This window comes from Diabrotica undecimpunctata, chromosome 3, assembly GCF_040954645.1.
Source record: "Diabrotica undecimpunctata isolate CICGRU chromosome 3, icDiaUnde3, whole genome shotgun sequence".
Classification (NCBI taxonomy): Eukaryota; Metazoa; Arthropoda; class Insecta; order Coleoptera; family Chrysomelidae; genus Diabrotica; species Diabrotica undecimpunctata.
This window is the reverse complement of record NC_092805.1, coordinates 55,366,748-55,392,739: the sequence shown is the minus strand read 5'-3', so window position 1 is coordinate 55,392,739 and position 25,992 is coordinate 55,366,748. Positions and strand designations below refer to the sequence as shown.

At 32.9% G+C, this 25,992-nt stretch overlaps 2 protein-coding genes across 3 annotated transcripts in view; one reads left to right on the top strand and one right to left on the bottom strand.

The window, feature by feature from the left end:
* sad (Cytochrome P450 family protein sad) overlaps window positions 1-20,204 on the top strand; it is a 36,569-nt gene extending 16,365 nt beyond the window's left edge. The window contains exon 2 of the mRNA XM_072525944.1: window positions 18,992-20,204. Within this exon, the coding sequence (XP_072382045.1) occupies window positions 18,992-20,127 (1,136 nt within the window). The 3' untranslated portion in view covers window positions 20,128-20,204. The remainder of the gene's footprint in view (window positions 1-18,991) is intronic.
* LOC140436817 (BDNF/NT-3 growth factors receptor-like) overlaps window positions 1-25,992 on the bottom strand; it is a 538,571-nt gene that overhangs the window by 104,054 nt on the left and 408,525 nt on the right. The window lies entirely within an intron of this gene.

The following is a 25,992-nucleotide window of genomic DNA, read 5'->3' as shown; positions in this document are numbered from 1 at the left end:
GAATTCACCATTTTCAGGACAAGTTGTACAGTTATCTAGGCAGTAGAATGTCTTCCATAGACAGTAAATTATTGTTAATGTTAATTAGGATTTGAATATTTAGCTTTAATCCTTAATATTTACAGACTTTGGTCTAATATAAGAATTGTTCCTTAGCTGATTTATTATTCTTACTTATATAATAGTTTATTCAAGTCATGGATTGCTCCCTTTACAGCTAGCATGTTTAGATTACAGTTATGGATAGTGATTCCATATTTTGGCAACAAATGACCATTTATAGTTATTTTCACTTCTTTCCTCAGGCACTTATCTATATTTTGGTATGTTGAATTAGGAATTATCCTGTTCTCTTTTATTAATATCAGAACGAATTATAAATCTGCAGTTTCTTCAGAAATTGGTCTACTCGTTCTTGATGTTCTGTTTTGTTATTACTCCTACCTTAACTCTTACTATTTTGCTATGGTTGTTAGAGTTACTGGCACATTAAACTCTTTTTAGTGCTCTTATGTTAGATATTCTTATAAATTTGTTGTAGCTACCTGCTATAGTTATCGAGTATCAGCATAAGCTAATTTTGTTGTTTTTTCTAGTTTTTATTTTTGGTCTTTATTTTGGATCCCAAATGTACTGATGGCAGATCATCAGGATGGAATCGATTTTATGGCTGTCCTTTTGTTCAAGCCGTTAGTCCCACGTTTTGATCCAATAATTTATTTGATGAATTTTTAGGTTAGGCACATATTACCGGATGTGGGTATATGTGGACCTACCCTATTTGGTTTATTTGGTTATAGTGTGAATTGGGTCATTATTTGCCTGATTGATTATCTTTGGATATGCTACTTTATAAATCTGTTGTCCACTGTATGGTCAATTTTGGATTTACCATCCAATTCGACACTTATATTGTTGTCTATACATTTGGTATTTTTTATTGTTACTTATATTGTTTTATATAAGTACGTTGGTACTTTTATTATTACTTATTATTGTGTATCGGTCCACCCAGTTGCCTGATTGATTATTCCTTGGATATGCTCTTCTATAAATCTGTTGTCCATTGATGAGTCAATTTTGGAACCAGGGTCCGATTGCACATTATTTTGGATTATTTGCATTGAGTATTTGTAGTACTAGTCTATACTATGCTATGTTAAAGCTTTACTTTAATTTTACTCTAGATAGTATGTGACTTTGTACTTAGTTACATGTGGGTATCTTTATATGAAACCATATCTTTGTTTCTACATCACTCATAATCTGTGGTTAATGATAATCGTGTGAATCGATGTAGATTGTTTTGGAAGTATTTTAGTGAGTTAATATAGTTTAAAGCTGTACTTGGCAAATTGTTGCCATGGCTATAATTTTTATATATAAGTTTATTTTTTTTTCTCGATTCTTGATTGCTCCACATATGGTTTAAGTATTGGTTATCCTACATCTAACCAATCAGTCAAGTAAAAAAAAAAAAAAAAAAAAAAAAAAAAAATTTTTTTTCACTAAAAATTTTTTTTCTCCAAGTAAGAGGGGAATGTAACGAGTCCGTTACTTAAATAATCGTTTACCTTCTTTTTGTGACTGGAATCTTTTAATTTAGTTCTAAATTAAATTCATATTGAAATATTCTTAAACTAAATATTTAAATAACTCCCAGTAAATTTTATTTTCTGATATTGGCATTAAACTGCGCCCTCAGCGGTGAAATTCTGAAAGTACATTTATTCAGCGACGTGTAAAATCTCAACTTGTCACTTGTTAACTGGATGTGAGTGAATAAACATCTCAGAGTAGAGCGGCTGGGAGTCCATTTTTTTTCCCGAATTTAGTTTAAGTTTATTTTTTATGTGAAGAGCTGTTATTTTAGAAGAAACCATTTGAGTTATTTTGTTGTTTTGTACGAGGATATTTTCAGTTGGATCACCCTAGCCGGTAAGATAACATTACAAATAAATTATAAGGAAAAATCCTTCATACCATCCGCCATTGTTAGTAAAATTCAGACTTATTTTAATTTCGTCTTTGATAGGTATTTCATATATTTGATACATGTTATATTTCACCTTATTTCATTAAGGAAAAGTTTTATACCTAAATAAATTATAAGTATTAGATTCTATATCTATCTCAAATTTTTATTTCCTTTCAAGAATTAAAGCAAACAATTATTTATTTCAATTTCATACCGTTAAACCGGCTAATATTTCTTTTTTTTCCTATTCTATAATATATAAGATCATGTTTGCTGTTAAAATTATCTATTTAATATATCCATACATTATAAAAACATTGTCACACCATTCGAAGGTCACTATTTACCGAAAACCATTAAGGTTTTTATTTCAATAAGGTCACTTCCTGACATTTTTTGTATCGCCTTTCAAGATTGATAACCCTTGTGTTTTTCCGTACCTTTTGTATGTACAAAAACATGGAGTAACACAACTGTTTTTTTAGCCTACTCAAGAATCCGGTTACAAGTCAGGGGAAGAATTATTTTTTAGTTGGGGTTATACTTAATAAAGATAAGGGGAAGGAGTTTCAAGTTGGTTTTTTTATGGGAAATTAAGAAGCAGTTTAAAGGGACGTATTTGTCCAATAGTACCTGATCCAGGGAATACAGGTTTGGTATCTTGTTACCACCTGAGTCCAGTTCTCCACTCTTCGAGGGAAACCGACAGGAAGAACTGACTTATTTTTTTTTATTATCATTCAATTACTTTAAATAATTTTTTTATGTCCTCTTCAAGGTTTAACTTTTGGTTCAATTTTTAATAACAAAAACTATCCTTAATAATAAATATTTTCAATTTTTCCTAAAAAAAACATTTTATCATTGTAATTTAATTTAATTATTTATTGTTTACCAAGGGATGAGGTTATAACTCTCCCTTGAATTTCTCTTTGTTAGGTTATTGTGTGCACACATATCCCGGAGAATTTTTACTTAAAAACCTAAACAATTTTTGAACGAAAACTAACTATTAGTGAGTAGTATATAATTATATTTATTATTTATACATTATTTTTGGATCTAAAGGCGGGTACACATTTGCGAGCAGAACTGTTCGCGAACCGTTTGTGAGCGCTATATTCGTTAATGTGTACGGCAGAAAAAACCGCTTGCGTACTGTTTCATCGTGACTCGTCGCGAACCAAATTGTTGCGGTTTATTTCACGACTTCAAAGGAAGCTCGGCTTTCAGTTTGGACGGCGCTTACTAGACGCAGCGAACATTTTTATTGTCTCTTATCTTATCTAAAGTCTTATCAAATCGACATTGTGTGAATGACGTGTTCCATCCTAGAGAGACGTGAGAAAACAGTAAACTGATTATTGTACATATTTTTATTTTTGTTAAACAAGCAAATGCTGTTTTGATTTAACATTTTCGATTGTGCCTTTCGTGTGTGTGGGGGAGACTGGTGTGGGTTGTTACAAATCTCACAAATTGTTTTTTTGAGTCAGTTGAAGTTTTTGAAATTTTTAATTTATTCTAGCCTATACTAGGGAGTCTATTACACAGTATCTTTGGCTCAAAAGCTGGTTAAGTATTACAGAAATGATTGCTGGTGTTGATTGTTAGAGAAATTAACCCATAGAGTAAATAAATTAAATAGAAAGTAGTAAAAAATATATTTAATACTACAATGACAGAAAAGAATATGTGTAAGCGTTCGAAATAAAACCAATAACAAATTCTGGTAACATATTTTTAAAGAGAAAACACTAATCACAGTCAGATTTACAATTAAAGCAAATGTATAATGGGCTTTTGTTTATACAGTTTAAATGGGTAACATGCTTACATTCTCGACATTGTACTAACCACCAATCTTCGGAGCTTGATGAATATGGACCACCGCATACCAAGCACAAAACTTCCTCATTGGAAGACTCTTTTTCGGTTGCTTTCAGGGCTGCTTTTCTCTTTTTGATATTTTTCTTTAATTGCAAAGATTTTGTCTTTAGATTATGTTCAACCTGAACTTTACGCTTGAAGGTGTCCCTTTTCTTCGAATTTTCTTCTTCAATCAACATCTTCTCTGGTGTATCAGTCAGAATATAGCTGTCTTTCGTCTCGTTCTTCCTTCTTTTTTGAGTTTGGTTAGATATGCTTTCGGCAGTGGCTTAATATCTTGAGGCGAAATAAATACAGCTGGATTATTAGGCTTGGCTGACGGAATAGTGTGTATTTTAGGTGACAAGGTAGTGGATGGACCCGGTTGACTTTTCAAGTGACTGTTGTCTTGAACTGTAGGTGGTTCAGGTTGATTAATTTCTATGGTTTCTTCATATAGAGGTCTATGAGTTACGGTCTATGAGTTGATGCAGTAAAATCACTATCGTTGGAAAATATCTTGATTGACAGGCCAAATACCAGTGCAGGAGAAACCAGCAAGAATATTGACAGGCATAGTGGTCAAAGGAAATGATGTTCTCATAATTGAAGACCAATCGTATAGTCATTCTTTTTTCAGCATTGTTTTTCATCCACTGATTTATTATCTAAAGGTTTAAGCCTATGTGAAGTGTGCGGCAGAAATGAAAGTGGAGTAATGAAATTAGCTCTCCAAAATTCAATCAGAGAAATTGAAATATGAGACTAGTGGTTGTCTAGCAATACAAGCACTTTATTGGCTTCACTTGATTTTACGTGTTTCGTAATAACAAGAAATTCATTATCTTGCGTCCATCCAGACTTATTTCCAGTTCCTATACACTCAACTGGTCCATCTCTAATAAAGTGGTCTTGAAAACGTAACCGTGTGAAGACGAACATTGGAGGTACGGTATTCCCCACTTGCTTAGTTTTTTTTCTAGCTATAACTTTGGATAGCTTGTAAGGCTCAAAATTATATCTGTCTAATTTAGTTGACAATTTATTAAAAAAGTTTACATTTTCTTTACTAAAATTCACTGCTCGTGAAGGGCTAGTAGCTTGAGGTGTACAAAGACTTAAATTTGAATTTCGTCGCATGAATGCAATAAGCCAATCTTCACTTGCACGTTCAGTCGTGTCCAATTTTTCTGGGCAGGGCAGTCTGTTACACTTTGCAAATTGAAAAGCTAACTTGCGTAAATCTTTTGTGGTAAGTCCGAAATACAAATATACAGCAGTTTCGCAGTATTTAGCAAGCTGTAACTCCATTTCGTCATTAAATACTCTGTTGTGAGGATTGTATCCAACCAGAGATTGTGAGTTTTCAGCTAACGATTTAACATAGCGATATAAAGAATCGTGACACATACCATAATCTTTAGTCACTTTTCTAATAGATTGGTGAGTATCTATTTCCTTCCTAGCTGCTTCGTCATAAATAACTATTGGTGTTAACCCCAATAATTGGTTAAATGTGCACTGGAACCAGTCTCTTAAATTGCGCAGCCAAGATATACGTCGTCTCCCCACGCTTCGTTTGCCCTGAATCTTTCTTTGGATAATTAACTGGAACAATCGGTACTTTTTCCCTCTCATCACATGACCAAAATATTCCATAGAAAATAATTAAACTCTATTAAATAATAGTATAATAGGTGTAAATTGTAACATGTTAGAAACGACACCGCAGTGTGTGTTACAATCGACACCAAGTTAACCTATAAATAAGAAAGATGATTTTTGTATATATTATGCCCTTCATAGAAAAAGTTAGCTTCTTTAGTTAACTTACCTTCAGTAAACGGAGGTAAAGATGTTAAAAATCAACAATTTGTGGCGCAACTAAAATTTACTTTTATGATGATGATAGAAACAAGTGACTCTAACTTGTGCAGTAGGTTACGGCCAACTCTGAAACTACAGTCGGTGGTGTGAGGCAGATATCCGTCTATGCATATTAGTGCGTTTTGATTTATCTCAAATGATTGCGCCAATATCACTCTTGTTACAAATGACACCAGTCTCCCCTACGTATCCAAATTGTGTACGCATTTTGACGTTGAGTTCGCGGTTTTTAGTTTAATTGGTTTAAATTTTGTACTACTTTGAAATAGTTTGTGGTATAAAATATTTTGTTGACTGAACATGAAGCTAGAAACGTGACGTAATAAATACCCTAATTACAAATTAAATGAATATGACGTGTCCCTAGAGACGTGAGAAAACAGTAAACTGATTATTGTTAAACAAGCAAAAACAGAAACATAATCAGAAACATAATCAGTACCCAAATTATAAATAAAATGAATCATTTCGCACATATGTGTGTTCGTTGTTGGTTTGTCGCTTTCCATGGATCGAGATAAGTATGCGATCAGTACGATGTAGAATATTTTTCAACGATCTGTACGCGTACGGTTCGCGAACAGTTCTGCTCGCAAATGTGTACCCGCCTTAACTTTTGTCACAATTTGAAATTTTTAAGGGGTAAATTGTTTTATAATTATTCAGGGATTTTACTGTAAATATAGATAAGTTAATTGTATATAAGAGGTGATGGGTCATATATAAGTGTTTAAAATAGTCTGTACATAAAATTGGTATTTATTAAAGTTGGGTTAAAACAATTCAATATTTCAATTAATACCTATCTTTCATATTTCAGCAATACAAGATATCTCGGAAGAAAACATTTAACTTCCTGGCGCCCAACCATTCACTAGAGCAGCTTTTATTTTTTTCATCTGTTTATTTCTTGGTGGTTTTCTTGTCATTAATTCTTATATCTTACGGTCTCTGTAGGGCATGCAAATTGGCCGAATCCTTCTTTGAGTGTCAAGTGGTCATTCTCCTGCATAGTCGCTAGCCAACACTTAATTCTGTTATATTTTAAAATTCATATTTACTTCATAAAATTCATATTTATTTCTTTTACATAATTTATTTCTATCTAATCCCTTCCATCTTCCGTTATTCCCCATATTAGTTCGTTGGTGTATCAAGGTGCATTTTAGAGTTCACCCTTTTGCTACACTGGATAGAGTCACCCAGACTTCCTCTAGCACAATTGTTGCTACATTAACATATTTTTGTTACAACCCGAACACAACAGGAAGTAACTCGCCTATTTCATGAGAAATTTCCTAATTTACCGCTTATGTCCCAAGGAACTATAAGTAAAATAGAGAAGCAGTTTCGCGAGTTTGGTCATGTAAGGCAGATAAAAAAAGCAGCTGCCAATGCACTGAGTGAGGAACTCAAATTAGATGTGTTGCTTTAGTTTTAGGAAAATCCACATACATCGAGTAGACAGGCATCCACTACATTCAATGCTAGCCATATATCGATAGTAAACATATTAAAAGAAAATAGTTGCATCCCTATAAGATGATACCTACTCAGGAGCTCATGGAAGACGATTTTGATAGGAGAACTTTTTTTTGTTAGCAAATAATGGACATGTTGGAGAACAATATTATCCAATTAGAAGACGTTATGTGTTCTGATGAGTGTACTTTTTCACTTAACGGTCATGCCAATCGGCAAAATTGCCGCTACTGTGCCACGGAAAATCCTCACTGGATAAGAGAAGAACACACTCAATACCCTCAAAAGGTTAATGTTTGGTCAGGGATTGTAGGAAACAATATCATTGGTCCCTTTTTCATTGAGGGCAACTTAAATGGCAACAATTATTTGGCACTACTTCAAAATGATGTCATTCCAACGTTGGCAAATTTATATTCTGATCCAGGAAACCCTCGAGTTCCAGCGAATACGATATGGTTTCAGCAAGATGAAGCACCACCACATTACCAACTTAATGTCCGGCAGTACCTCGATACAATATTTCCCAATCGGGGGATAGGGAGGCGAGGATCGATTGAATGGCCAGGGCAATCACCTGATCTTACATTATTAGATTTCTTTTTATGGGGATATGTGAAGAGCCATGTGTACAAAACTAAACCTTCTGATTTAAATGACTTAAAAGAACGAATAACGCTTGCGATTAGGTCGATCACGCCTGTTATGTTAAATAATGTAAGAAGACAGTTTTATTTGAGATTAGGATGTTGCCAAGACGTTCGTGGTGAACATTTTGAACATTTACTTCATTAACATTCATAGTTCTTTTTTGTGTACTACATTTTATTACGTTTTTCATTACATTTTAGTTTTTGATTGTATTGTAGCGAATTTCGGTAACCACATGATTTTAATTTATTTTATCTTAATATTAATCTCAATAAATTTGAAAGCGACAACATTTTTGAATGGGGAATGAAAAAACCTTTCAAACGATATATCACAAGCCTATACTTCCTATTTTAAAAATTGAGGGTTGTACCTGTCATTCTAAGGAGGTTGAAGGTAGGGGTTGCATTTTCACGTTAAAGAATGTCAAGTTATAATTTAAATTTGGAGTGTTTCGGAATTTTTTATAAATATGTACAGTAACCTAAATAATGAATTTATTCCATTTTGCTTTTACACACTGTATATTCGTAAATGTGTATAATAGGAACCTTCATATGGATAAATTGGCGAGGTGTGCATTAGGTATAACCTAATAAATATTCCTGGATCAATGGAGAACAAGTTTTAGGGATAGCTAGGGATGCTATTATCGATACCTGAGTATCGATACTTGAGAGTATCGAATACCAATATTGTATAATCGGGTTTGAGAGGTATGAAAAGATTTTAGGTGTCTGATCTGAGTAAATTTTCTGGTAGTAAAAAGAAAATGTAAATTGTCTTTTTTCTGGGCAAAACACTAATGCTGCTTAAAAAATTTATAAAACACCAGCAGGTCGATTTGAAATTTAATGAGGACAGGGCTGCTGTTTCGAAATGTTCCGTGTAGATATCAGTTATAACGGGAGAGAGGGGGGAGATCGCATTGGGACACCTTTGATTTGACGATAGAAATAATTTTGGAATGAAAAATATGTATTAGATATGCAGCGTTTTATAAGAGATAATGTGTGTTGGGGATTTGATGTTTAGACTTCAAGATGAAAATGGTTTTATCGATGGGAATGCTGATCAATAAAGAAACAATGTCAAAATTAACTAGTATATCTGAGGGAGAAATAAAAAAGTTTTACAGAAGATCAATAAAATGAAAAGAGTTTTTGACAAAGAACGAGGCGTTTTCGGCTAATGGTTGTAAGGGTAAAGCGAGATGTTTTGCCAATTTCTGAGTGGTGCAGTTGTATGCACTGACAATGGGTCTTAGGGGAACATTAGGCTTCTGGATTTTTGAAAGGCCGTCTATCTTTGGAATTCTGGATGTTTTTTTTTCTGGGTATAAGAGATTTTTTGAGGTCTGGACGTAGAGTAGACATTTTTAATATGGTTTTGGTCGTTTTTTCTAGATATGTGGTGGGATCGTTTGGGACGCGTTTGTATTCTGTGGAACTGAGAAGTTCGAACAATTTGTCGAAATAATTAGAAGAGTTGAGAATGACGGTGACAATACGTTTGTCGGCCAAAAGGATGACGGTATCAGGGTTGTTATAAAGTTCTTTGAGGGCACGTCTTTCTGAAAGACTGATATTTGACGATGGGGGTTTGGAAGTACGGAGAATTTTGGCGATATCTTGTCTGGCAACTTCGGCTTGGTCGGAAGGAAGATGAGAAATAGCTTCTTCAGTTTGACAAATAATGTTCTCAGTTGGGATGGAAAGAGGAGTGACAGAAAAATGAAGCCTTTTGACAGATAGAGGATATAAAGGAAACGATCAGAGAGGCCACTCCGGTCGGGAACTTTGTCTCCGCCCCAAATATTGAGTCGGAGAATATCCCGAGAGGAATATAGTCTGAGTTAGTTAAAAACCGCATATTTGAATCTGTAAGATCAGGAAAAATACAAAACGTGGAACGTGCTGGAAGATAGACCAAAGAAAACTCACTCAAAATCATAGCGGCGGAACTGATAAAACTTGTGGTTAAAAAAAACTTTAAAAAATACCATAATCACTCGTAACAAAGAATCTCTAAAACACTTAGGAACTCTAACCAGCAGACTAGGTTTTACAGCAATGTTACAATAGTATGCAAGATAGCGAATACGTCAGACCGGTATGAGTTTCAGACCACCTGGTTATACACAACTATGGAGGAGCTGCTAGTTTCGCTGCTAGTTAACCAGTTACAACTTAGAGATTAAATAAACCCTCAACGTTGAAGTTGAATAATTCTAGTCCTTCGTGTTTGGCAAGCTTAATGTAAATGGTCGAAAAACTTAAATAAATAACTGTGGTATAGCATTTAAAAAAAGCTCTACCATAAATAAAAATCGATCGACCATTATATGCATATTGTTGTCCTTGGTCGATTCTTCTTTTTGATGTGCCTGTTCTTCTTCTTCCTGGACCTCGTTTTCCAAATATTTTTCCTTGCGGGATGGCTTGAAGGAGAGCACATCTGGATTCATTTCGCATAATATGTCCGAAGAATTGTAACTTTCGTGATTGGATGGTGGTCATTACCTCTAGGTTCTTATTTATTCTTCTGAGAATATTCTGAGATTTGTTCTATATACCTCCTCATTTGTGACTCGGTCAGTTCACAGGATCTTAAGTATTCTCCGATATAGCCACATCTCAAATGCTTCTAGTTTTCTGCACATATCTTCGTTCAAAGTCCACGATTCAACACCATAAAAAAGGACAGAGAAGACGTAGCATCGCAGCATTCTTACTTTTGTATCAAGAGAGAGATTGTGACTCTTGAAGAAGGCCCCCATCCGATTGAAGGTGGATCTAGTTTTTCCGATGCTTGCTCTAATTTCCTGGTTGTTGGTCTTCTTGGTCGATAAATAATTATTATCATTGTTATTATACTGGTCGAAACTTTACAACAATCGCTTGATAAATTTGGTAGTTTTTGACCATAAATGATCAGTAACTAACTCTTTTAGATTTCAAAATGTTCAAATATCATTAAACTTCTTATCTTTTATGTACTGGCTGATTACTTTTATCAGTAATGTTTTAAATGTAAGTAAATACTTTTGGCAATGTCAATTAACATTTTTAATTTTTGGAGGCAATCATATTTATTGTTGATAAACATTTACAAATTACATCTTAATTAGGTATTTCATCAAATATTCATTATTTGTGTATCTACCAAGAAATATTTTTTATTTGTTTTCGAAACCGATAAGGAATGATAAACAACAGATGCAGTATTAATGTTTGCTGTTTATGGTGTAAAAATTTTTAAAATAAAAATTTAAAGGAAAATCTAATACAAATTTAAATAAGCTACACGATTTATTCAATAAAAAACTATATTGTTAAAAACTCTATGTAGGTGTTGTATTGTTGAATGTTATCTTATGAACCCAAATTAGTGTGATTGTATTAGTGTTTTGTTTTCTAGTATAGCCATTAACCTAGTAAGTGTCTACGTTTAAAAAATTTTGGAAACCACTGGAAAAAGGTTAATAGGATGGTAGGACTGTGCATTTTCTGTTTTTTTTCCTGGCTTTAGAATCATTGTTATCTCTGTTACTTTCCAGTGTGGTGGGAAATGGCCTAATCTTATTATAGAATTAATAAACATGTCACAAATTGTAAGCATTTCTCTAGGAGTGGTGGCAGAGTTTTTCCAGTAAAAAGGTCGTATCCAGGGGCCTTTTTTGAATCGATGTTGTGTTGTATAATATTTTTTACTTCAGTTTTTGTAAATTGTGTTTTAGGAAGTTCTAGTTCATAAGGTTTTGTGAGTACTGAAATAATCTCTTCTTCAGTAGTGAGTATTTTTCGTCATTTGGCGTAAAATCTTTTTTAACCCTTTCGCTACTGAAATATTATTAGACAGAGAAAAAAATTTTTTTTGGTGGAATTTTAGTTAAATAGGGATAAATAAATGGGATTATACAAAAAAATTCCCCACCAGATGTAAAAATTTTGTTGTACACGTTTGTGTACATAAGTACCAAACAGTAGTTGGGCTAAATGGTAAAAATGTGTATTTTTTATGTAAAAGCTTTAAAAATAAATCGAAACAAGTAATAATTATTTGTTTTATCTTTAGCTTATATCTAAGATTAAAATACATGAAAATTTATGAATCGCAAAAAAAATCTAACACAAATACAAAGTCATTTCGAGTGGAAGGTCAAAAAGCAGTTTTTCTCCTTTCCTAGACACAAATAAACATTACACTTGCGGCACCGGAAATGTGAACGCCCTTTACAGTTGTTTTGTTTGCAGCGCCCAATCCCTTTCTCACCACTATGAATAGGCAAATGTCTACATTATCTAATCGAACTGTGCCAATGGGACGAGTTTCAAATCTACACCTTTTAGTGCTGTTTGAATTTGTTTCTGAAGTTACGTCTTGTAAACTTGGTCGACCCCTTTTCTTGTCTTTACCACACATTGTACCAGAAAGTACCAAGGAATTTCCAACATCCATTCGAACATGTAAGACATCAAGAATTTTCTTGCTGTTAACACCTAGTCTTTTACAGTCTTCTTTGTACTCCAACCAACTGTTGCAGATTGCCATATCTATTGCGTGGAAGAAAAGACGAAGGGTCCATTTCTTTGATCTGATAAATATCCGATATAAGCCTAATAAAAAATCCATTTTATCTACACCGCCCATAGAAGAATTATAACGCTTAATTACCTCTGGTCTTTCAACATCTACAAATGTTTTTTTATTTTGTCCCATCTTTTAACGATATCTTTATCTCCAATACCAACAAAGTTAGATGCCGTATTGACTATTCTGTTATCAAACCATTTGACTAAAATAACGTCACCGTCTTTTCTACAGAGCTGTTCCATGTAACCCCTGTGTTTCTTGCAAAATTCTTTTTCACTGAGAAAAGGTGGTTTTCCAAATCTATTCAGTCTGGCAGTTCCGGCACCATAAATGTTATTCTGTTTTAGATACTGCAATAACGCATAGGTTGAAAAAAAGTATAATTGTGTATAAAGTGTTCGATATCTTTTACTAAGATGAATTACAACTGCAGCACCATGTCCAAATTTGTTTTGTAAAGTTTGGTCAATTTCGGTCTTTTTTCCCTGATACAAAATAAAATCATATATCAGTCCACTTTCTCCACACTGTAGAAATAGTTTTATTCCCCATGGATTAGGCTTACTTTTTATATATTGTTTCACCGATAATTTTCCCTTGAAGGGACATATCTGTTCGTCGACACATAACTTCTCCTCATGTTCTAATTCTCGGCATCTTTTCAAAACGGCATCAAAAATTGGTCGAACTTTATAAAAAACGTATGTATTATCTGGATCTTTTTCTAAGTTATTTACTATGTGTAAATATGTTCTGAGTTTATAGAATCTGTTTCTGGACATACTGTTTATAAAAGTGCTCATACCTATAGCATTATCCCGATATAAATGTATTCTAGGCAGTTTCAAACATCCCATTATGGGATGTTTGAAGGAAGGTAAACCTATAAGGATCTCAATTTCTTTTGAATCGTGTGTGCAAAATTAAAATTGTGCAAAATTAAAATAGTTACATTGCTGGGCATACAGATTTGTTTTCTCTGCAACATTTTCGAATAAAGCTGCCGGGATATATCTTGAGAAATATTCAATAGGCAACTTAACTTCTGTATCGCTATGTTCATCTTGAGGTTCTGTCCAATTTTGCATTGCTAGTGGGGCAGTTTGTCTTTTTGTCCATTGAATTTGGTTTTTAGTCGTTAAATACGAAAAAGTATTTTCATCATTTCTGTTGATAGTATCTTCTCCTATTACACCTACGTCGTCGAATATTTCATCTTCTCGAAGCTCATCTTCATTATTGTCATCTTGTGGATCCATTGCAGCAACTATGTCTTCAATGCGGCTTTCCACATTTTCTGCTTCTTCTAATAGATCTTCATCATTAGCTTCACCTTCGGACAAATCGGAGAGATCCGAAAAGTCCCCGCTGTCTAAATTCTGCATCAAATTTTTCACATATTTGTCAATTCTCACATCTCGCATAAAAATCGATGCTTTTGAGTTTCTTAAGCATGCAAAGAAAAATTTTGTTGTAACTTTTGCCAGTAATCAACACACATTTGATTCGAATCCAAAATAGCCTCTAAATACAGTTGTGCACGATTGTGTACACAAACAACTAACTGAAATTTACCTTCCAGTACAATTGTACACGATAGTGTACATAATGTTTTATATAGTTTTTTCTAAAACCTTTACCACATAACAATGAGATTAATATCAAGAAATATTCCGTAAACATTCATAAAACCATGCAGTATAGTAAAACAGCAACAACGTAACTGTATAAAAATAAAAAATGTATAAATGAAAGGTACTCACCTGATCCACAACTTCTGTTGGTCGCCATGTTGGTTGGTAATGATTATTAAAACTGATTTTTCATAGATGGAGCCAGTGGCTTCAAATTATATTAAAAGAAGTGTACCTGATCATGTACAAATGGTTTTTGCGGAATACATATAGAAGTTCTCTTATTTCTTAAGGTTTGAAATCCATGTACACGATTGTGTACACCAGTAGCGAAAGGGTTAAGGTGTGTCGCAAATGTTTCGGCTTTTTCTGGTGGACTTTTCGCTCATTTTCGTGTTTCTGTTTTTACTGGTGAGATTTTATAGTTCTGCCTTCGTAAGGTTCTTGTAGTCTTCCATAACAAGTAACAGTGGCTTGGGTTGTATCTAGTTCTTGTAACTATTCCTGAAAAGTTGCATTTTTTCCTGCAATTATCAGTTTTTTTTCAGTTCTTTTTGTGCCGTATTTAAGTCTGTTCTACTCTGAGGTGATCTTGTTGTTTGCTATTGTTTTCTGAGCTTTCTATTCTCCGTTATTTTTTCGTATATTGTATTGGAACAGTTTTTATTCGTATGTAGGTTTGTAGATAATGGTGTTGAGTTCCATGCTGCTTTCTGTATAATTGTGTTAAAATGTTCTATTGACTGTTCGATCTGCTTATCCGTGTTTAGTGGGATGTGCAAATTGATTTGATAATTCTTTTAATATCAAAAATAACTCCAATTTGTTTTATTGTTGTGTAATAGGCAGCTCTTTTAAGTTGGTGATGTGTTTTTACTTACGGGTATGATAGCCAGTGAATGATCAGAGGATAAATTAAAACAGGACTTTGATTTAAAGTAATTTTAGTTTATTTCTCTCACTATAGAAAGTCGAGAACATCTCGAATTTTCGCAGGGTCTGTCGGGCAGTATGTTGGCTCTCTTGTGGATGCTATGTTTTAGTTATGTATTAGTATTTTTTTTGCAGTTCACGACCCTTGGTATAATTAAGTCTAGAGCCCCACATTAGATGTTTTGAATTATGGTCTCCGCCACAAATAAATCTAGGTCCTAGTGCATCAAAAACGGTTTTAAATTTTGGTTGTTTAGTAGAATGTTTTGGTGTGCAATATATATAGAATAATATGTATAGTGATTGCTGTCCGGCCGTGTGCAGTTCTATCTGAATGTGTTGTGTGATATATTTCATAGTTGTGAAATTTTATGAAACTTTTTTTCGTAAAGTGTGTTTCTGAAATAAGTAATATGTCTAGTTTATGAGTAATTATAAATTCATCCAACTCATGTTTGTGTTGTGTCAAGCCGTTAGCATTATATAGTGCAAATTTTAGTGTATTTGTCATTACTTCATTTCTAAGACAAGTGTTGTGAGTATTTCCTCATATTATTTAACACCTGTATGTCGTTTGCTGAGTGACTATTGGAATCTCTTGTTGGTTGGTATTTACCATTTGACTATATTATATAGCTCTTTTTGTTGTATCTATATTTGTTGTAGCCACTGGTAGATGTGGTTTTGTAGTTCATTCGGTGGCTCTTTTTTACTTAAGGTTGAAAATCTTGCTTCCTGCAGTTATTTATGTATACTGCATTCTCTATAATTTGCTAGGTGGTTATTACCGAAAAGTACACATTTTACTAGATCAAATTAATTTTTTTAGGGCAGTCAGCTGTTGGGTGAGTAAGAGCACATTTTGTACAACTGGATTGATGATAATTACTATTTAAATGGGAACAAGCCACAATAATTAAAGGTCAAATTACGTTTATTGACGTTTCAATTTTCACTTCGGAAATCGTTCTCAAAATACCAACATTAGTAAATTAAACAAATTTTTGTTTTTCTGTATAATCAAATCTGGATTGATGATAGCAGACATTTTTTGTGTGACCGTATCTTTGGCATCTAGTACATTGCACTAACTCTCTTTTTAGTCTTGGAGCTTCGACATCAATTTTTGCGTATTGTTATTAACGAAAATATATTTTCTGCTCTTTTAGCGATTAAAAAAACACTGCAATAAAATTCCTACATTATTCACCCATTGTTTCCTAATTCTGGATACGACCCTTCAGCCTCTAAGTTTCAGCTCCCAATGTTCATAATTATCTGGTATTGTCCTTATTGTGGGAGTTCCTCTTTTCTATCACTGGTTTTTATTAATCATATAAATTCACCATTACTTGTTTATTGGGCTTTTTACCCTTCGTGATGTTTAGATCCTTTCTTTTTTTCTCATTTGTGTTCTATTACTATACTCATTTCTGCCTTGTGACTTTTCCGTTTTGTAATTGGCTTATTACCTTCGATTAACATCTATATTTACTGAATATTTACTGAATATATTTTTTGACATAAACGTAGATGGTGTCTACAAAAAAATACATATTGTTTCTGGCAATATCAAGAATATTATTCGGATTTTTTTGTAAATTCTTTATATATTTTAAATTTAACTAGCGGTCTATAAATATAGACATAAATAAGTAAAAAATTTGATAAAACCTAGAAATTAACAAGTTAAACGCCACAATACATAGTAAAAAAAAGTTAAGTGGGCCAAATTTTAAGCACGTTTACAGTATTAGTTTATTAATTTTAAATAGTTATTCTTCAGTTTAAATAAAAAACTTTTGGATTCAAGAATGAACATGTCATAACTTGAACAAATTCAGTACGTGCTCCCTATTATTAGTTAGTTGTCGGTGGGCGAGGTAGTACACTGTGTCTTATCAGTTGTCAATATGTCATATGAAAACGAGCAGAAGCGTTTGCAAAAGCTGGTGGAAGAGTTTTTTCAGACGAAGGCAGTGATGATAATGTTGTTCGGGATGAAAATTTTGAATTAAGTAGTGGTGACGAAATAAGTAGTTCTTCGTTAAATGAAAGCAAAAGACCAAAAATGCAAAGTAATTTACAAAATTTACCTTCAACATTACAAAACTCAAGAACAGTAGACGATACCATTGAAAATGTTATTTCACAATATCGACTGCCAGATGATAAAAGCTCTTCAGAAGACGATGACTTTGCAATTGATCATAACACACCCTTGATATAGAAGAATTTAAATGGTCAGAACATGAAAAATATTCTCGACTATTTTCAACTATTTGTGAATGACGGATATTATTGAGTGGATTGTGCAAGAAACCAATCAAAAGTTAAATATAGGTGGTCACGGTCCAAAATCTAGAATTCATAAGTAGGTAGGTACAAACACAGAAGAAATAAAAACATTTTTGGCCATTTTTGGACATTTTTGGACATGTTTGTATTGGTAAAAAATCCATTATACGAAAACAAAGTAAAGTAAATTATTACTTGCAAATTTACACTTAAGTGACAGTGAAAATAACGACAAAGAGCTTTGACTGCATAAACTATCACCCCTATTGGAGAAGCTGCTATCAAATTTTCAAATAGTGATATTACCGGGGAAGAACTCTGCATTGATGAAACTAGTTCCGTTTAGACGCCGACTGTCATTTAATAAGAAACAAAAGACATAAGTTCGGGGTGAATATATACAAACTCTGTTTTGGAGGGTGGTTATACTTGTGATCTACCAATTTATTGTGGTAATGATAAAACTGAAAATATGTCAATTCTGAACATAACACTAGTTGTGTATAGTTTAGCTAATAACTTATTAGATTTTTGACGTACCATATACACAAATAATTTTTATACTAGCGTTACATTAGCATTAGCACATAGGTTGTTAAACTAAAATACAAATTTGGTGGTAACCTTAAGGCAAAACAGAAAAATTAATCCATAGACGTAACAGGTGCAAAATTAAAGAAAGGTGAGATTATTGGGATAGAGAGTAACATAGGCTTAGTAGTATCTAAGTGAAAGGAAAACGCAAAGTGCTTATGCTGAGTACAAAGCATACTACTGAAAAAGTATATGTCCAGCAAAGGGGAGGAATAGCTGAAAAGCCAGTTTCTGTTGTCGACTACAATAATAGTAAAGGATTTATAGATTATATCCGATTAAATAAAGTCTTACTCTACAGAATTACGAAAATCAATGAAATGATATCGTAAAATAGCAATTGAGCTTTTTCTAGGGTCAGCTATTGTCAATGCCTATATAATTTACCAAAAAGTAACCAACAGTAACATCCGTCACATTTTTGAAGGAAGAGTTGGTTTGTCAACTGATAGGTTTCTCTAGTTTTTAAATCTCTGACGGTCATTGTATATTCTCTCCATGGCCGTCTTGACCTACCTCGTTTTCTCTTAGTGGGAGCAGTCCTTTTTTCTATCTTTTTTGGCCATCTATTTTTAGGCATTCTTTGTAGGTGTCCACACTAGTTTAGTCTTATGGCTTTTAAAGACAAATATTATATTTTTTCAGTTATTTCTGAACTAGAAATTGCTAATTTTAAGGAGCATTATATAAATAAAACTTAGTTTCAAGCTAGATATATATATATATATATATATATATATATATATATATATATATATATATATATATATATATATATATATATATATATATATATATATATTCATTATATTCCTTGGTTTCAAATATATTGTTTTATTGCTGGACACTAGTATTCTAAAAATGCAGGCTTAATGTATTCACCAGGCTTCTGAGAAAATGTATTCCATATAAATGAATGTGTATTGTAAAGCACGGTTGTATTAGCCAGCCTGAAATACAGGCAACTGTATGAGATATAACTGTGCTTCTCGTGGCGTTTAACGTGTTAATTATTCGTTATGATATTTTCTGTATATAATAGACATTTACCACTTTTTTCATATTTCAGGTAAATATCCGCTACATCTTAAACCAGATGCCTGGCTTTTGTACAATGAAAAATACGACTACTCCAGAGGTTTATTCTTCATGGACGGAGAAGAATGGCTTCATTTTCGTAGAATAATGAATAAATTGCTCCTTAGAGGCAACCTAACTTGGATAGAAGACTCTTGCAATGTTGCTGCAGATTTGCTAGTCCAGCAAATATTTGAGCACCAGAATCAAGAATTCCCAAATTTAGAGCAGCAATTGTATAAATGGTCATTAGATATGATAGTATCAGTTTTAGTTGGCGCAGTTAAATACACAGAATGCAACAGAAAAGTAGAGTTCTATGTAAAACAATTAGCCTCTATTGTACATAAAATATTTGATGATACCTGTAAATTACAACTCTTGCCAGCACCTTTAGCCATGAAGTATAATTTAAGTAGATGGCAAAACTTTGAAAATTCTGTAAGAACATCTTTAAAGTCAGCCAAAGATTTACTTAATTTAATTTCGGCCATTACTAATAATGAAGATGGTTTATTAAAAAAAATGTTAGACGAAAAAGTAGACCCTAAAGACATTGATAGAATAATTATAGACTTAATATTAAGTGCTGGTGATACTACTGCATACACGATGTCATGGTTACTGTTTCTTTTATCAAAACATCAAAATGTTCAAAAAGAATTACGTAATCAAGTGAGATCTGACACTAAGACTTCTTATTTAAGGAATGTTATTAGAGAAACTTTAAGGTTGTATCCAGTAGCGCCATTTTTAAATAGAATACTTCCTGAGACAACAACCATAAGCGGGTATGAAATTCCCAAGAATACTCTTATGGTTATGTCGATTCACACAAGTGGGCGGGATCCTAAGTATTTTAAAAACCCGGAGGTGTTCCTTCCTGAACGATGGAGCAGAGATAAAGGAAGTGATTTATCTCTACAACAAGCTAGTTTGCCATTTGGTATTGGCTCCAGATCTTGCATAGGCAGAAAAATCGCAGAAACTCAATTACAAATGACTCTTTCTAAGATAGTTCAAAAGTTTGAATTTATTATTATTAACGAATCAGAAATTGAGGACATTTTGAAAATGGTAACAATTCCATCCAAACCTCTAAGACTTGTTTTTAATAAAATAGATTAGGTTGAATGACTTTATTTATTTTTAAACATTTGTATAAACTTTTAATAAAACACGTGTTAAATAAAGTTATTGATTCTGTAACCGTATATCTAATAGAAACACTGAAATATTCTTACAGTTTATGCAAGTTGCTGCTCAGCCGAGTCAAGCCGACACGAAATCTACGAATGTATTGTTTGGTTTAAAACTTTAGTGTCTTATACATATTACATAACATAACCAACTGTGTTTTCTTTTTAAAAACTAAGTATTAATACCTATAAAACAATGATGTATGATGAAAGCTCCAAAAAGATCTAATGAGTGGATTCCTTCAAGAATTATCGGAAACAGTGCATATTTCCACATTAAGCGTATTTCCAAAAAGCTTCAGAAAAACTTACGAACAAGCATCTAAACATAATATGAGTTTTCGCAATGGTCAAAATACAAATTTTTTTTCGAAACCAATTCTGAGGACTTGTTGCATGAAACTATGTTCAAAAATGGAATATTCAAACGTATAGACCAATTATTTGATGTTGAAATTAACCCTCGTAACCACATATAATATGACATATTTTTTTTTCTTTTTACATGCTTCTCATCGGATTGAAGTTTGGATTCACTTTTATTCACTTTTTCCGTTATTCGATTATTTGTAATTAGTTTTTGTCAAGGCCAAACTGGTCCAAAAAAGGCGCCAACCTTAACTCTGAACGAAAGGCGCCAGACCCCCTCTTCTAAACTTTTTAAATCAAACTTTTTGAAACTTCATTGGATGTAAAGTAAATCGATATTATTTGTAAATTTTTTTAAGTTTAAGTTTAATTGAAATCCTTAAACTTTAATATCATCCCAGGAGAGGAGTTTCTCGCTGTCCCTTATACTCCATTGTACTCTTTTGTGTCGCCTGACACTTTATTATTTTTTTTAAAATGTGACTAATTTTTCAACTGCTTCTACAGAAGAATCTACTAAGTAAAAAAAATTTGAGAAAACCCGTGGTGCGTATTGGTCAATAGAGCTCGCTTTCTGAGCTCGTTTTTTAGATTTTTTATCAGTATTTTATGATTCCATATACGAATCGCGCATGCTCAGTTTGTGAAGCCCTATTATCAGTAGTTTCATTAAATTTACTGAGTATAGTAAGTTATTTATTTGAAAAGCGTGACTGAAAAGTCGCTACGAATTTATAATTATGTTAAGATGTATAATAAAAAGATCAAAACGAAATGATTTATATTAATACTGTTACGGAGGTTGCAAAAGATTTATTCCGTAAGGAAAAAGTCCCTTGACAAAAAAGAAAACGAATTAAATATCTAGAATCTCTGAGATGTCATTGAACAATTCAGAAATGTCTCGTAAAGTTTGGAACCTTAGAAAATATACCTACAGTGTGTCAATTTTACTTATAATGGGCTATATCTCACGAACAAAAGCTGATATCGAAAAATGCTTGATACCGTTTCTGGGAGAGTAAGGCAGAATTAAAATGACTTAAAAGAGAACTCACCCCCATCATCCCCCTAGGCCCTACCCACCACAACCAAAAAAGTTTAAATTGTAAACCCCTACTTGTGATACATCATTGAAAAGACTATTAAAATGCTATCCAATGGTGTAAATAATAATTATATAGGGTGAAGCAATAATGTGAAACTTTGGCTTAAATGGAAAATTTAATGAAGTTTTTGTTGAAATACAAATTTGTTAAAAATGTCAATTAAGTAAATGTTCAAAGTGGGTTCCGTTGTTTTGTAAACAATCATACAGCCTATTTTCAAATTCTGCACGAACTTTGGCAAATGTTGTTCTAGTAATATCGCGACATGCTTGCGTAATTCTTTCTCTCAATTCCCCAAGTAACGCAGCTTAAGTTTTATAAACAACTGACTTGAGGTAACCCCATAGAAAAAAGTCAGGTGGCGGTAAGTCTGGTGACCTCGGTGTTCACTCAATAGGACCTTTCCTTAAAATCCATTTGTTCGGATAATTAGTATCCAACCAGTGCCTAACTGGAGCTGTGGAGTGAGGAGATGCTCCATCTTGTTGGAGGTGCAGCAAATCTTAGTCTAGAGCTAGGTTACCCTGATCGTCCCTTTGGTTCTCTAATTCATGCACAATTAAAGGTTCGATGATATTTTCCAGCATATCGAGATAAATGTCGCCATTTAAATTGCCTGGTATGAACAAGGGGCCAATTATAGTATCGGCTAATATCCCTGCCCAAACATTCAGTTTTTTCGGATATTGTGTGTGACCTTCTCTGAATCGATGCGGTTTCGCATCACTCCAGTACCGGCAGTTTTGTTTATTTATATTACCATTCAGCATAAAAGTACATTCATCAGTGAAACAAATATTTTTTAACATTCTTGGTTCAACGTGAATTCTTTCTGTCATGAGTTCACAAAACTCAATGCGTCGGTCTTTATCATCATCGCTTAGTTCTTGAAGAATTTGTGATTTGTACGGGTGAAACTTATGTAATTTCAACACCTTTCTAACCGACTCATGTGAAAGTCCTGTTATTGCAGATACTTGACGTGTTGATGCAGTAGGCTCTATTGCAAATTTTTCAAAGACCTCAATTTTCGATGCTTTATTCAGTAATCTTGGGAGATCTCTTTTTTATTTTGCACTTATCACGTTTCTCTAAACTTTTTAACTAAATTGCGGACGTACACGTGACTTACATTTTTGTCCGGATGCCTTTAATGAAATATTTGAGCTGTTCGTAAATAACACTGGTTCTGGGAGGCCAATATGAAAATGATGTCTACGCGTTCAGGTATACTGTAAACCATCGTGACAACTACAGCTGAATGACAGTACCGATCGTACAAATGATGAAAACTAATGATATTTAAAATTCTTAAATAAATCAAAAATTACTGAATCTGATAGAATCCAAAAAACAGATGTTTCCAACTTGTTCTGCAAAAACGGCAAAGTTTTTATTTAACAAAAAATAAAAATTCCGACGACACTTATCATTAAAAATAATAGTCCGGGAGATAGCATTACAAATACAAAAGTCATAGTAAGCCAGCTGGTATTAACACCCTGTGTAATTATTAAACAATAATTATACAGGGTTATCAACAGAATCAACAAAAACTTTGATAAATTTTCTGTTTAAGCCAAAGTTTCAGAATCATTGCTTCACCCTGTATTATTATTATTATTTATACCATTGGATAGCATTATATAAATACACTGTATATAAATACAGGAAGTTGATAGTCCAAGAATAGTGATAATGGAGTTTTTGAATAGTTGTCATTCAGTTAAAGTTTATAACAAGTGGTGTAATATTTATGCTATTTAAATAAAAGTAATTATAAAGAAGTGTAACGTTGGTGACAGCGGTTCGATAAAATATATATTAAGAAATTGTTAATGGTTAATATAAATCTACTAAATTGAATAAAGAAATTGGTACATCTTGACCCCCGCATGGTTATTAAAAAGAAAAGACGAAGAAAATATAGGTAGACAAGAAGTGAAAGAGGAAAATGTAATGCGTAGGGAGGTGAAGGAGAAGGGCTGACAAGAAAAAGAGAAGAGAGGAGAGGCGTAGAGGTAGTACTAGAGATAGAAATCATAAATAGTTTATCTCACATTCATGAAAATTTTCAGTTGAGGATAAGTAAAATTACTAGTAGAATAGAAAAATTAGAAGAACAATAAAATGATATCAATACTGATTTACAAAATGAAATCCTACAAAAACACTACAATATAAAAAGTGATTTTGAAAATAAAATAGTACAATATCAAAACGATTTAAAAACTCATTTAGAAAGACAAATAGCTGAGTTAGAAAGAAAAATTGGTACTTATAGTCGGAATTCAATAGGATAGTCAGGTTATCGCTTAGAAATGATAGACCCTCGAGGGGTCCAAGATGAGAGACGCATGTAGTTCAATGGAGACGTGTGTATTTTTAAAATAAGGGAAATAATAGGGAACTTGCACATAAAAATATTTTTGCGTCAACGGTCAAATTGTTAATTTATGTTAAATATATTTTGTTAAAATGTTATGTAAAAGTGTATTCAACTATTTTGCGTCTTAACAATTAATTGTGTAAGCCAGATATACAATATTTTCATTCATTTATATTATTTTTAGTTTAAGAAATATGTACATAATATGTATGTTTATTTTATAACATCTCAAATGCTAAATTATACTTTGTACCTTCTTACTTACTTACTTACTTAAGCCATCCTCTTGTACCTTACAGTGTCGAGGTGCTAAATTATATTATACTTTAAATTCAAAACTTTCTTCCCTTATAATAATGAAATGTTACGAATATACTTCTGGTTCGTAATAATTTGTAATAAACAAAACCTATCATATATAAATATCTTAAATTCATAACAAACAAGAAAGAAAATAACTTATTTATTTCGTTTATTAGAAAGAAAAAATATTAACGAAACTTTTAGTAATAAACGTAAGAATAACTAATAACTATTGTATCGCCTTGCATGTCTCCAATAGAATATCTTCCACTGCAGAGTTTCCAAAACTTATCTAAACCGCGACCCCTTTTTGCTAAAAAATTTGTTCGCGACCCCCCAATTTCCCCCCACTCATTTATTCAATATTATTTGACAGAAATAGCGTGCCTAATTTACAATTATCTGATGGTTTCTCAAATTTAGTTTTACTTTACTGTTTAAGTTTTAATCAAAAACAATTATTTTATTTTAATACAATTATTTTAATGATTGCGATCTGTCCCACTAGTAATTAGTAGTAGGTACTTCTGCCAGAATAGCATTTACAATAAGAATAAATAATAAGAAGTCGACTGCACATTGTACACCGCGACATATTAGCTTGTGTCTACATCGCAAAACTCTTCCATGACAATCGCGAAAGCGCTCGCTAATAGATGGCACTCTGGAACGTTCTCGTAGCCTTGTTTTGGCTTTATATAAGCGGCGATGCGCAACGAAACCTCAGTTCGAATCCAAACAGCCTATGGTGGCGAACGTGGTGTTAATTAATGAGTAAATATTTTACGACGTACGTATTCCCGTTTACGTATTTACGTGTACGATAAATTATAAATTATGGATAAGTTTTTAAAAAGAAGTGCAGAACCATCTACGTCTGAAAGTGGAAGTAGCAGCAATAAAAAGAAAAACAGATTCTACATTGATGAATATCTTAAATATGGTTTTACCGTTATTTCCAATCTTGTTCCAAATGTGTAATTTGTGGACAAGTCTTGTCAAAAGAAAGCATGAAGCCATCAAAGTTACTTCGACATTTAAATAGCAAACATCCAGATAAAAAAGACAAGCCCGTAGAATTCTTTGAAAGAAAGCTGAACGTCCTTCACAAACAGCAAGACAGTTTTCTCTTGGCAACCACTAGTAATGAAAAAGCATTATTAGCAAGTTATAAAGTTGCTTATCGTGTTGCCAAAACTAGTTATCCGCACACAATTGCTGAAAATCTGATTTTTCCAGCAGCTGTTGAAATGGTACACATAATGTGTGGGGAAAGAGAGGCTGCAAAATTAAATACAATACCTCTGCCAAATAATACTATCCAAAGAAGAATTAGTGATATGGCAGAAGATATTCAAGCGCAAGTTGTGGAAAATTTTAATAAATGCACGTACTTCTCTCTTCAAATGGACGAATCCACAGATATATCTAACTGTGCCCAATTCATTACGTTTGTAAGATATGATACAAATAATGGCATTCAAGAAGATATTGTATTTTGTTCGCCATTGGAGACCAATACCACTGGAAAATGTTTACTCGACACTTTTGTGAAACGTACAAGTAAATATGATATTGACTGGGGTAAATGTATTGCTATATGCACAGATGGCGCTAAAGCTAT